This window comes from Phodopus roborovskii, unplaced genomic scaffold (genome assembly GCF_943737965.1).
Source record: "Phodopus roborovskii unplaced genomic scaffold, PHOROB, whole genome shotgun sequence".
Lineage (NCBI taxonomy): Eukaryota > Metazoa > Chordata > Mammalia > Rodentia > Cricetidae > Phodopus > Phodopus roborovskii.
In genome coordinates this window covers 5,092,317-5,105,090 of record NW_026125543.1, presented here as the reverse complement: position 1 = coordinate 5,105,090, position 12,774 = coordinate 5,092,317, and the positions used below count along the sequence as shown (strand labels likewise).

Here is a 12,774-nt window from a genome sequence, read left to right as displayed (position 1 = left end):
AAGTAAAAGACAAACATGGAGTTTTCTGGATCACAACGGACAATTCACTGAACAGAATGCTGTCTATTCTCTGAATCCTCAAAACATAACATATTAAAGCAGTTTAACAACTGTGGCTCTGAAGACAAAGGTAATACACAATTAACATGCAACAGCCTACAGAAACCCAGACTCAGGGCCTGCATAAGCTAAACATGGAATGAACTGCCACCTCTAACACAAGTCTTGTCATACCAGATGTTTTTGTATAAAAGGAAAGGCATAAGGGTATAAGGATATAGAAATAATAAAACTAAGGGGTGGTGGATAAAGGCCTACATTTTTTTGAAAGGTAAATGCACCCATTTGTTGAGCATTTACTGTGTGATAGTATGCTAATTCCACACACCACCTTGATCCTACATCTTTCCCCTTGATCTTCCAAAAAGGAAGCTAGACCTCAGAGTAACACACATGTCATACCACTACTGAGTCAATAGCACCTGAATTGTGACCTGACTCAAAGGCCCATTATCTTGTTTTCCTGTGATTTCCTCATGGAAGTTGTCTTTGAATACAAAAATTTCTATAACAGTTTATGCCATTATACATTATAATACAAGTAACTCTGGGATTACTAAACAATTGATGTATTTATTCGGAGACAGGGTCTGAACTACATAAGCATGGCTGGCCTCGATCTTCCTACTACTGCTTCCTGGGTACACATAACAGATATGTGGTATCACCTTAGATCGAATGCTTCAGTATCTTTCGTCAGCAGACAAGAAGTCTGAATGCATTTACATTTCTAATTGAGGACTTTTCTGGTCAATCCTGAGACATACTCAATAATTACTGCTCTGAAATCATGGAGTATTTTCTAGATCTAGTTGATAACCAGCTTCCTTGAGCTCCTACTCCCAATAAACAGCATTAAGACATCAAGGAAGTAGCTTTGCTTCAACACTGATGTGGGTGGGTACCTGTGCTTGTTGCAGCCCTGGATACTGAGGGAGCTGAGGGGAGGGTCGTGCTTGTGCAGTAAAGAGAGCAGCCTGGTCCCCTGGTTGACCCTGGAAAACAAAATCAAGACAAAGACTAACTTCAAGTTTCTATTTACCTTTCTGAATATAAAACTTAGAGATTTCAGACTGTGTTTAGTGTGATTTCCCACCAATTCCCTATGTGGGTCGACTACTGGCTTCTTCTTCAGACTACAAATGTTAGCAACAGCAAGCCTCTCAGAGAAGACTTTCTCAAATGACCCTCTAGGTACTGGACAGCACAAATGCTTTTCTGGGTATGGAAGAGTCTCTACAGTGTGACTCTCCAATCACAGGCACTACACTTGTCCTGTGCAGAAAGAGAAAAGGTATATCCTCATCACAAATAAAATTCCCGGGGCATCTTAATGAGGCATTACCACAGTGATCTAAAAACTGTATTTAGCCATGTAATCAGAGGAAATTTTAATAATGAGCTAATCTCAATGAAAATTTTTAAAATTAACAGCTAACATAATTCTAACCAATTACATGTAAAATAAAACTAGTTTAAATCTGTTAATTAGTTTTAATTTAATATACTCTGGCCTTCAGAATGTTAATCAATATGGACAGTTACACATGAACTTTATGTTGTGGTTACACACATTGTTTTTGCAGTGATACAGAAAAAATTGTCAGGAAGAAATAAGTTTTCTATGTCATTTTACTATTGTCTCACAATAAAAAAAAGTGCTAAAGTATAGTTGTATGAAACCATTTTAGTGTGCTTTAGTAAAGGCAAATACACTTATAACAAAGAGAAGGAATAAGTATGTAGTTTAGGTAGGGGAATGCCAATACTAACCATACTAAGAATGCAACATATGCCAGGCCTGAGCTGCTAAAAGACATGACCTACACTCCAGTGATTTGACTCCAAAGCCAGAGCATTGTCCCCCCACCCCCAGAGTAGATACTTCTAAGTGTGACTCCAAGGTGAAAGTACTTATACATTCATGAGTGCCTATTCTTTAAGAACCAGAGACTTAAAGTAGCTCCAAAACAAATCTGAAAGAAAATGTATCTTTGTAGTTGTTAATGACATACTGAAACCAAATGTATTGCACACCAGTTGGCTGAGCTCTCTGCTCTCCACATGAAAATCAGTAGGTGGCCAACAAAATATGAACTCGGTGGAATCTTTGGAGGTTCTTTGTCTCTTAATGTCAGCTCAGGGCTTTTTAAATTTTTATTTTATTTATTCATTTTTACCCTATAAGTCATATATGTATATATATGTATGTATGTATATGTATGTATGTATATATATGTGTGTGTATGTATGTCAACCATGTGTATATATATATAATACATGTGTATATGCATACACACATATATATGTGTATACACACACACACACACACACACACACACATATATAATAGCTTTTGGTTCTATGTTTTTGTGGGATTCCTGAGTGTGCAAAGGAGTGTCTTGTGACTACATCTGTTTCTTGGGCTTTTTCTTGGGCTCTCTTCCTTCTGTTTGTTTCATCCTATTCTGATTTATTTGCTTTTGTTTATCTTAGTATAGTTTATTTTATTAATAACCTTTAGACACCTGTTTGTTTTCTAAAGAGAGATAGAATGGGGCTGGATGCAGGTAGGAAAGGAGGTAGAGAAGAACTGGGCAGAGTAGAGAGGGGGTAATGGGAGATGTCATTCTGTAAATATATTTTTCTTATTGGTTAATAAATACAGCACTGTTGGCAAATAGGAAGGCAAGATAGGTGGGACTAGAAGACAAGGAGGATTCTGGGAGATGTAGTAGAGAGGAGTCAAAATATTGGACCAAGAAGAGTAAGAGATCCAGACCCTCTCTCCCGTAAGATAAGACCATGTGGAAACACTTAGATTGGTAGAAATGGGTTAATATTTAAGACAGAGCTAACCAATAAGAAGCTCTAGCCATTGGCCAACAGCTTTATAACTAATAGAATCTCTGTGTGTTATTTTGGGACTGGCCTGGCTCTGGGACCAGGCTGGCGGGAAAATGTTCATAACGGGGGAGGGGGAAGATCATAACCAGGGTATAGTGTAGGAAAAAAAAAAAAAAAAAAAACTAAAGAAAAGAAAGGAAAAGAAACACACACAAAATCAGAAATTACTTGAGTTCATTTATGAGCTAAGTTCATCCAGATATGGTGAGAAACAAATTTCTGAGTACATCTCTATGGTATCTAGATATAACAGCTTCAATAAGCTTTTCAATAAGCTTACTCTAGCTTTTAGAGTAAGATCCCAAGAAGATATTCTCATTATTCTCATTACTCCTTTAAATACAACCTTATCATCATATGGTTGGAACTAAAACCAGTTGTCCAGATTCCCACTTTGGGGCCATTGGGAGCCCAATTTATCTTCTCTAAGGTTCCAAATGGTTCTTAGTTCTCAAAAGTTGTTGCTGAAGAAGCATTAAACCAACCACAGATCTTTAATACCATTCATTTGATCTATAATTCTTGACATGAGTATTGTATAAGGTCTCTGATGTAATGCTGGGCTTTTGTGTCTGATAAACATGTATGTATTACCATGTTTACAGTCTGAAAGAACACTCAACTACTACATGTAAGCTAGAACCTTAGGAATGACAGCTGATCATACCCAAACCATCTCAGGTCAGAGGGAAATAGGATGTATACAGAGTTTTATATACACATATGCAAGGCATATCTAATGCTTTAATCCTCCTCTGATTATTAAAAATCAATATGAAATATGTTATGACTAATAATGTTCATCTGTCTCCGTCATTAGGTGACATTCTTGCAATAGTCTCAGCAAATAGTCCCCAAGGTTATGGAAATTTAAGAAACAAGCTATAAATTACTTTCTACACAAAAGAATCACAAAGGTAACTCAGATAAAGCTGTTCTAAAATTTTTGAGAAGCATGGAGAGGGATGAAGAGATGGTTCAGTGGTGGAGAGAGCTGTCATCTCTTCCAAATGAACTGGTTCAATTCCCAGTACCCATATGGCAACTTACAACTGTCTGTTTTTAGGGGATCTGACACCGTTACCCAGACACAAACATAAGGCAAGGCACCAATTCACATAAAATAAAAAGAAGCATGAAGAACTAAAATACAGTTTGACATTGTGAAATTCATGCCAATCATTTGTATCCAAAAATGAGCTATTCATATGTGAATATATTACATCCCATTCCCCATATCAACGTACAGGAGAGGTCTCTAATATTCTACTTGAGAGAATAGTATAGCTCAGGAAAAGCCAAAGGGGTGAAGTTTTATAACATGTAGTCTCAAGAACTATGATTACAAAGCAACCCAAAACCTAATAGAATATATTCTCCATCTTGGAAAGAAAACAGAGATGGTGCATTTTGATAAGAATCTGGAAACAGATAAGAACAGATACTACATTTGATCTTAACCAAAAGGTACATAACCATTTCTACTACCAGTGGGCATTTGGGTTGCTTCCATTTAGAGCCTATCAGGGGATAAGCCATTGCTCACCTACACTTTTATGGACATATTGCTACATGCATTTTTATTAGAAATGAACTTCTTCAAGGTGCAACTTCTGGGTTATAAGGCAGCCTTGCTCAGCTTTAGTGGATTACACCAAGAACATTATTCCTCTCAAGGTATTAGTGGCAGAAGCAATATTACTTTTTAAAAGTACAAAATGAGTTGTTCAGTTTTCTTCTCTTATATTACATAGGTAAGAAAAAGTTAGCTTCTGGCATAATGGCACTATCCAGCTCAAAATTCTGAATCACTTTAGACACATTTTAAAAGCAATTCCTTCAAATTTCCATCCTCTGCCAACAAGATCACCACAACAGCCTCCTTATTCCATTGTTAGAATCAAAAGTACTAATGCAATGAATGAGTTGAAAATGAATTATTGAGGAAAGTATAAAAGGTTATACAAATATAATGAATTATTTTTTCTGATTTGTTTACATTATTTTTTTACTGATAGGTAAAAACAATTTGTTTACATTACTTTTTATGTACAGGTAAAAACGAAGCCAAAGATATTCATTACTGTCTTAAAAATCCTTACTTTTCTCTTATTGTCTTCCAAATAGAGGGAAAGTTTTTTGAGTAACTATGGCAACCATAGCCAGAGGCTGGATTGCCACCTATAACCCCAGCACTGTGGGAAGAGCTAGATTCCCTGGCCTTTCTGTTATACATATAAGTATACAGGTGGGGTGGGGATTATAGAGTGAAGCTCTGTCTCAAAAATAAACAGAACAATGTAAAAACTGGCAACTATTACATTTGAAGAAATTCAAATGCTAACAATAGTTTCAAAATTGAAGGGCAGCCTTTAAAAGAAAAGGCACATTGAGTCCTACAAACCAACTACATTAGAAACAGAGGAAAGGGGAAATAAAAATCTCATGACAGATGTGTAACAAAAAAGAACCAGAAACAGGCAGTGAGTGGGATATGACCATAAGGATATACTGCATCACATAGGGCCACTGTCTTGTATCAGCTGGCAAGTCAAGCCATACATTCCTCTACTAACAATGGAAAGTAACAGAGAAAGACACAAGAGTTCAGGATAGGAAGATTTTAAAGTAGGATTGGGGTGGAGTTACACCTATGGTCTGTGCTGCTGTGAATTCCTAGGGCTTTTACAACATACCTGTGCAGGGTAAAAGTCATGAGGTCTTCAAGGGGTAAACTCTCTGAGAGAGTTCTATTAAATTGGGCATGGTCAGTACACTCAAATTGAGTAGTACAGACATGAAGGTTATTATTATTACCCATTATAGAAGAAAGGCCCACTTTTTATTTTGATGTTTGAAAGGCAATGCTGTAAAAGCTTGAAGAATGAAAATAAGAACTGACAGACAGATGGTATTACCATTCTGTTGTCAGAGTCTTCTAGAGAGGAGACACCAGGGTTACAGAAGTCCTACCGAAAGGGGACAGCAAGAAAACCCCAGAAAATATAAAGGAGTCCTTAAACCTATTATATATGTAGCCAAACTCAAAAATGAAAGAGTTATATGTTAAAGCAATGGTTTAGGAAGTCAGAGCCCAAATATTTAATAAATTTATGCCAAAGGACCTCACTATAGACTAGGGCACTGATAGATAATATGGGAATACTCTTGTGATAGAAGAACATCCTGGAAGTTGAATGGTGTTACTAGACCCAGATACTTACTGTGCCTGAAGGATATTGAATCCCACTTACTATAAATAACTATGGCCTCCAAAATCCAGTGTCAGAGCACAGGACATTTGGCTCACAGACAAGATCAGCCATATATTATTAGAGGATGTAATTAATTAGTTTTAAGTCCAGGAAATATAAGTGAAATACAACATTAAGCTGAAATAAACAGAGTAAAGAACAAACATAAATTTACAGTACCATCAATTTTTTTTTTTTTTTTTTTTTTTTTTTTTTAACAAACTCACAGAATCTGATTTAGAAAAAGGCAACTAGTTCGGGTAAATTTCCTTATTTAATCATTTGGAACTATGTTCCAAGAAGTAATTGTAACTATATTGATTAAGATTTCACAAGTCTCCTGAGTGCTAGAGACAGACACAAGGAAGAACACTAGAGCTTTGCTTTATTAAGGATCACGATATATGAGAGGAATTTCTTAACAACAACAACAACAACAACAACAATAAATAAATAAAAGCCAGTTCTTCTCATTGTAGGTACGAATGCATAAAAAAAATCCCTGCATTTGCATGCTGTTCCTTGGCTCCAACAGCTACCTTCTTATCAGTATTTTATTGCTTTACACTTTATCCCAATCTTTTGCCCTGTCCCAATAAACAGTAAGCTATGCTCACTTTCCTTCAGGTTAGATCTTGGCGCAGATCAACTGTTTTATGCCATCATTCAGATCAACAGAAACATAAAAATCCAAATTTCTTGTACATAGCTTCTACCAAAGGACACCTTGAGAGAATATACATCATCTCTACTGGTTCAGTGGCTTCCTCTTCCTGAGTTCATGTCTGTACAGAAATGTTTCTAAGTGACAACAAATGAAAACATTAGAGGTAAATATTGAAATTCAAGAATTCGTCAATAAAACTCTTTGTCTAGCTTGAACTAGAAATCATCATTAAGTATGCTCAGTTCACATGATCTGGACATTCATATGACAGAAAACATGAATGACAAAGTAACTAAAAATGCTTAAATTTCATAGCAATAGGAAAAATTTCAAGGTAACACAGAAATTAGCAACAGAAGTAATGAATTGCAGAACACTAAAATACACCCATGGCATCATTTATATACTCCTTTGGATCTGTAAAGTAATGGAAGACAATATTCACACAGATGCAGAAAAAGCATCAAGCATTTATGGTTATGGGTTGCTCCTTGGAGAGAAATGAGAGGAAAGTCAAGATCGCCAGTCACATCTATAAAGTTTAGTGTTTTGCAAAATAAGCAAGAACCAACGTGGTAGAACATATCTAATACATTGACATGAGGAAAAAGCATAGTATTTCTTTTCTTTTGTCTGTATTCTTAAAATACACAATTGAAGAGAATGGAGGGAGAGAAAAAAACGACAATATACTCTAAAACGATAAAAACCTATGCATAAAGTTTTGACAACATCATCCACTGAGCTGTGGGTGGGTGTTAAATTAGAATGGCAATAGCAATCCACAGCTTCATATGTTGTGAAGTCACAGGTTGACTTTTGTCAACCATTTACTAGCTTTGGAAGACTCTGCTTCTCCCTTCTTTCTTCAGCTGCCTACCTCCATGATGGTAACTAAATCTGCGTAAAAATTTTTACAATGAGCAAGTACATACCATGTTCCTCTTTTTGTGACTGGGTTACCTCATTTAGGATGGTTTCTTCAAGTGCCATCCACTTGCCTGTGAATTTCAACATTCCATTATTTTTTTCTGCAGAGTAGTATTCCATTGTGTAGATGTGCCACATCTTCTTTATCCATTCTTCAGTTGAGGGGCACCTAGGTTGCTTCCAGGTTCTTGCAATTACAAATAATGCTGCTATGAACATAGTTAAGCACATGTCTTTGTTGCATGGATGTGGATCATGTGAGTATATGCCTAAGAGGGGTAAACTGATTCCCATTTTCCTGAGGAACCACCATACTACTTTGCACTCCCACCAGCAGTGGAGTAGTGTTCCCCTTTCTCCACATTCTCTCCAGCATAAGTTGCCACTGGTGTTTTTAATTTTAGCCATTCTAGCAGGAGTAAGATGGTATCTCAAAGTTGTTTTGATTTGCATTTCCTGATAGCTAAGGGTGTTGCTTAAGTATTTCAGCCTTTTATATTTCCTCTATTGAGAATTCTTTCTTCAGTTCTGTAACCCATTTTTTAATAGGGTTGTTTGGTGTTTTGTTGACTAGTTTCTTGAGTTCTTTGTATATTTTGGAGATCAGCCCTTTGTCAGATGTAGGATTGGTGAAAATCTTTACCCCGTCTGTGGGCTGCCGTTTGGTTTTGTCCACTGTGTCTTTTGCCTTACAGAAGCTTCTAAGTTTGAAGAGGTCCCATTTATTAATTGTTAATCTCAGTGTCTATGCTCCTGGAGTTATGTTCTGGAAACAGTCTCCTATACCAATTTGTTCAAGGGTACCTCCTACTTTCTCTTCTAAGAGGTTCAGTGTGGCTGGATTGATGTTGAGGTCTTTGATCCATTTGGACTTGAGTTTCGTATGTACTCGCTCATGTATGGACTTTAGACCTAGAGCAAAGGATCACCAGCCTATAATTCACACTGCCAGAGGAACTAGGATACAAGGTGTATTCTAAGAGATTCATATAAAGTCCCTCACAGAAGGGGGAAGGGAAAAGTCCCCCAGAGCACATGGGAAGGGGGGGGTAGTGAATGGAGAGAGAAGCAGGAGAAAGAGAAGGGGAGGAGAGGAAAGCACGTGGGACTAGGAAGACTGAGTCAGGGTAGGAATAGGAAGACAGACAGAGAGAGAGAGAGAGAGAGAGAGAGAGAGAGAGAGAGAGAGAGAGAGAGAGAACATAAATGAGGGAGCCATTATTGGTTTGAAGAGAAAACTGAACCTAAAGAAAGGTTTAGAGACCTGCAAGACTGCCACCAAGACTGCAACCGTGGAAAGGCTACCATAAATGCCCTTCCTAGATAGTGAGATCAACAACTAACTTATCCACCATCATGGAGCCCTCATCTAGTACCTGTTGGAAACAGAAACAAACACCCATACATAAACACTGAGTTGAACTAGAATCCAGATGCAGAGGGAGAGGACAAGACCAGATTGCAGAAACACATAGAGACAGCTGACCTGAACAAGGAGGAGCTAATGGGCCCCCACACTGATAGCTGGGAATCCAGCATGGCACTGACTCAAGCCCCCCTGAATATGGGTCTCAGCCAGAAGGACTGAGCAGTCAAAGGGACCTCAGACAGTGGACCAGAATGTATTCCTGGTGCACAAAAGGACCTTGTGGACACATCCCCCATGGAGGGATACTGCCTTAACCTAGAGACAGGAGAGAAGTCCTAGTCCCTACTTTAAATGACTTGACAGATTTATATGACCCCACCTGGATGGCATTGCCCTACATGTGGAATTGGGGTGAGGGAATGGGAGGGGAGGGTGGTCAGGGTGCATGTGAGGGGGCAGAGAGGGTAAAAGGGAGGGGGGAACTGGGATTGATAAGTATTATCATTATATTTATAAAAATAAACATAAAAAAAGAAAAACAAAATTCTTACAATGCTTGCCAGGACCAGGCAGCTCTGTCCTCTCTCAGAGACTGACCTTCTCTTTGTAGTCATAAAAGTGATGCACTACCAATAGCCTATGGTCAACTGCTTTCTGCCAAATTTGTCTCACTAAATTTGAGCTGAATTTACCTTTGGTCTAACATACTAGAATTTCCAATATAAATAGTCTGGCCTCATTATTACAAACAAGGGCAAAAAATGGCTTTATACACTGAATAAAATCAGGAAAATGTAACATTACAAATTGAGCCATGACACTTGTTTCTTGAGTCAAAATTAAATATTCCTTTGGTTAATCCCTTCCTAAGATGATTGACATTATAGTGTCACAGAAGAAAGTTTTTACTGCCAGAGGGAAACACTAAGTCTAAGAAACAGGCAACAGGAATCAACACTCTATATTCTATGATATTTTCATAGGACATGTGGAAAATAAAACACAGTTAGACATCTAATATGGAAGCTGAAATGAGCCCTTGTACGTTTATGGGGCAGAATTTAGATAATAAATATGTACTGCTCTGAGAAAGTAAAATGACTATCGGGAAATCACGTAAAACTGTCCTTATTTAATCCATCCTACTATTAAAGAGCAAATACAGCAAGCTCATTAGAGATTACTGATGTAACAATAGTAATTACACAAGAAACACAGCTGATATGGTTTTATCCACTTTAAATGGTTAATGCAATTAAGAGAAAGGATAATCCTGAGGACTTAGGAATTTTAAATAAGCAAGCTGTACGCATGACACTAATAAAATAAGATAGGTACAGCAGATATCTTTGAGTACTTACTATGAGCCAGCCACTGTTTCATGGGTTGCTATTTGTGACAAATTATTAGTTTTACAATTACACTAGCCCTGTATTAACACCAGCTAATGAATGAAGCTGAGTCACAAAACAGAGATGAAAACAGGTTTCTTCACCAAGCCATCTTTGTTTATCTCAACAGGGACTATTGCCATTAAGAGATACTCAGTTACAGTTATTAGACATCACACCAAGTGGTTAGACTAGATACCAAGACCACACCTTCAAATTTCCATAAGGAAATCAAAGAAATCAGAAAATTGAAACAGAATTGTTACAATGTAACAGAAAATTGTATGCCAGACCGAAGCTCACATCTAGTCTACAGGGGGACTAGCAGGTTATTCACTATGTATTTCAGTCTGCCTTGTATCAGATAAAGAGAGGGATTCTGTAGAAAGCATCTCCTTAATTAGGTGGGAAGACCCTGCAGACACTGTCAGGACTGAGATGCTTGCAGACTTTAACACAGTCTCTTCTGTGCATTTAGGTTTCCCAATGGCCATGTTCCTGAAGCACTCATACAGACTGCTAAGGCAGGACTGTGAGGGTGAGAACCACAGGGCTGAGGGTAAGGCTCCTGTGAAGTTCCTGACACCTGAGACTGGCTCCTTAAATCATGCATGCATTAATGTATACACACTGCTAGATTTCCAATGTGTGCTCAGTAGGTAAAAGGATGACAAGAAAGACTCTAAAGGCCAATGGCTGACCCTATAAGACAAGCCAACAAGCAGGGCTACAAAAGTAGCCACAGCTGAGCCTGGGAAGTATAAAATTCCAAGACCAGCTATAAATGACTAGTGGTTAGCAAAGCCTATTGTTTCCAGCATCATATATTGTAGGGAGTTATCAACAGGACTTATATTTCACACAATTCTACCTTTATTCTAGACTTCAAAAACTTATTGAAAGGGGATTCTTTTCCCTCTACAACATATTTGGCTACATTCCAGATATATTAATAACAGGAATGGGCCTCACAGGGTCATATATTTGAACACTTGGTCATTAGGGAATGGTGCTACTTGAGAGAGATCAGGAGATATGGCATTGTTGGAGGAAGTATGTTGGAGGGGGTGGGCTTTGGGGTTTCAGAAGCCCAAGCTAGACCCAGTGTCACTTTCCCTTCCTGCTGCCTATGGATCCAGATGTAGAACTTTTGGCTCCTTCTCCAGCACCATGTCTGCCTGCATGACGCTAATAATGGATTAACTATGTGAAACTGTAAGCAAGTCCCAAAGGAAATGCTTTCCTTTATAAGAGCTGCCATGGTATGGTGTCTCCTTACAACAATAGAGCCTATTAGAAGAGAGGGGAGGAGCTCACCATCCCACAAAAGCACTTAAGCACCATGTAGACATTGCATGTGTATCATGTTATTCTGGCCAGGTGGTGGCACACACCTTTAATTCCACCACTCGGGAGGCAGAGACAGACAGATCTCTGTGAGTTCAAGGCCAGCCTGGTCTATAGAGGGAGTTATATCAAGAAACCCACTTTCAAAACACAAATGAGTTATTGGTTAGGAAAGTGCTGGAACTTTTAATTGTTAAAGAATGTGAGTGTTGTGCCCAAATTCTGAACCCTCAAATTATTAAGAGATCTACTCCAATGCAAAAGTGAAGACTCTTTTATTGTTTAATGAGTTAGCTGCCTTGACTCAGTTTCCTTGTCTGTCCAACATGGTGGCTGGTATGAGAAGGATCCGAAGGGGCCTCAAAGCAGAGAATTTATTGGGGTGTACAAGGGGAGTGTCTAGGGGTATACAACCGTTTCAGGATTGGTGCACTTCCGGGCTTGGTTGACCTGTCCTGTATTGATTGGTCAACTGGTTGCTATGGCCTATTGGGCTTCCCAGGGTAGTTGCTATGCTCTGCATGTCAGTGTTATGCCACTTTTACCATAAATCACTGTAAAGCCCTTTCAGAGCCTGTCAGCTAATTCATGATTGGTTGCTTGCCACATGGAGAGTATCTGACTTCCTAGTGACTGGGAGGAGGGGCAAGGTCAGGAAGCTCAGCACATCTTGCTGGGTCTTTTCTGCAGCCTGTCATGGCTGCTAAAGCAGAGGGCTGGGTGAGGGTCTGGTCCCTTCAGTGATGAGCTGCTGATACTAACAATGAAGCTGATTTACTCTCCAAGGAAGACATTTAGGACCTTGAAAGTTAAAACAATTGAGATGAAGAACAAAACAAAACAAAATGA

The 12,774-nt window shown here is 38.4% G+C and overlaps 1 protein-coding gene across 1 annotated transcript in view; it reads right to left on the bottom strand.

The window, feature by feature from the left end:
• The window catches only part of Med12l (mediator complex subunit 12L), a 324,235-nt gene that overhangs the window by 16,559 nt on the left and 294,902 nt on the right, over nucleotides 1–12,774 (bottom strand). Inside the window, exon 39 of the mRNA XM_051177003.1 lies at nucleotides 966–1,055. Coding sequence (XP_051032960.1) covers nucleotides 966–1,055 — 90 coding nt within the window. The remainder of the gene's footprint in view (nucleotides 1–965; nucleotides 1,056–12,774) is intronic.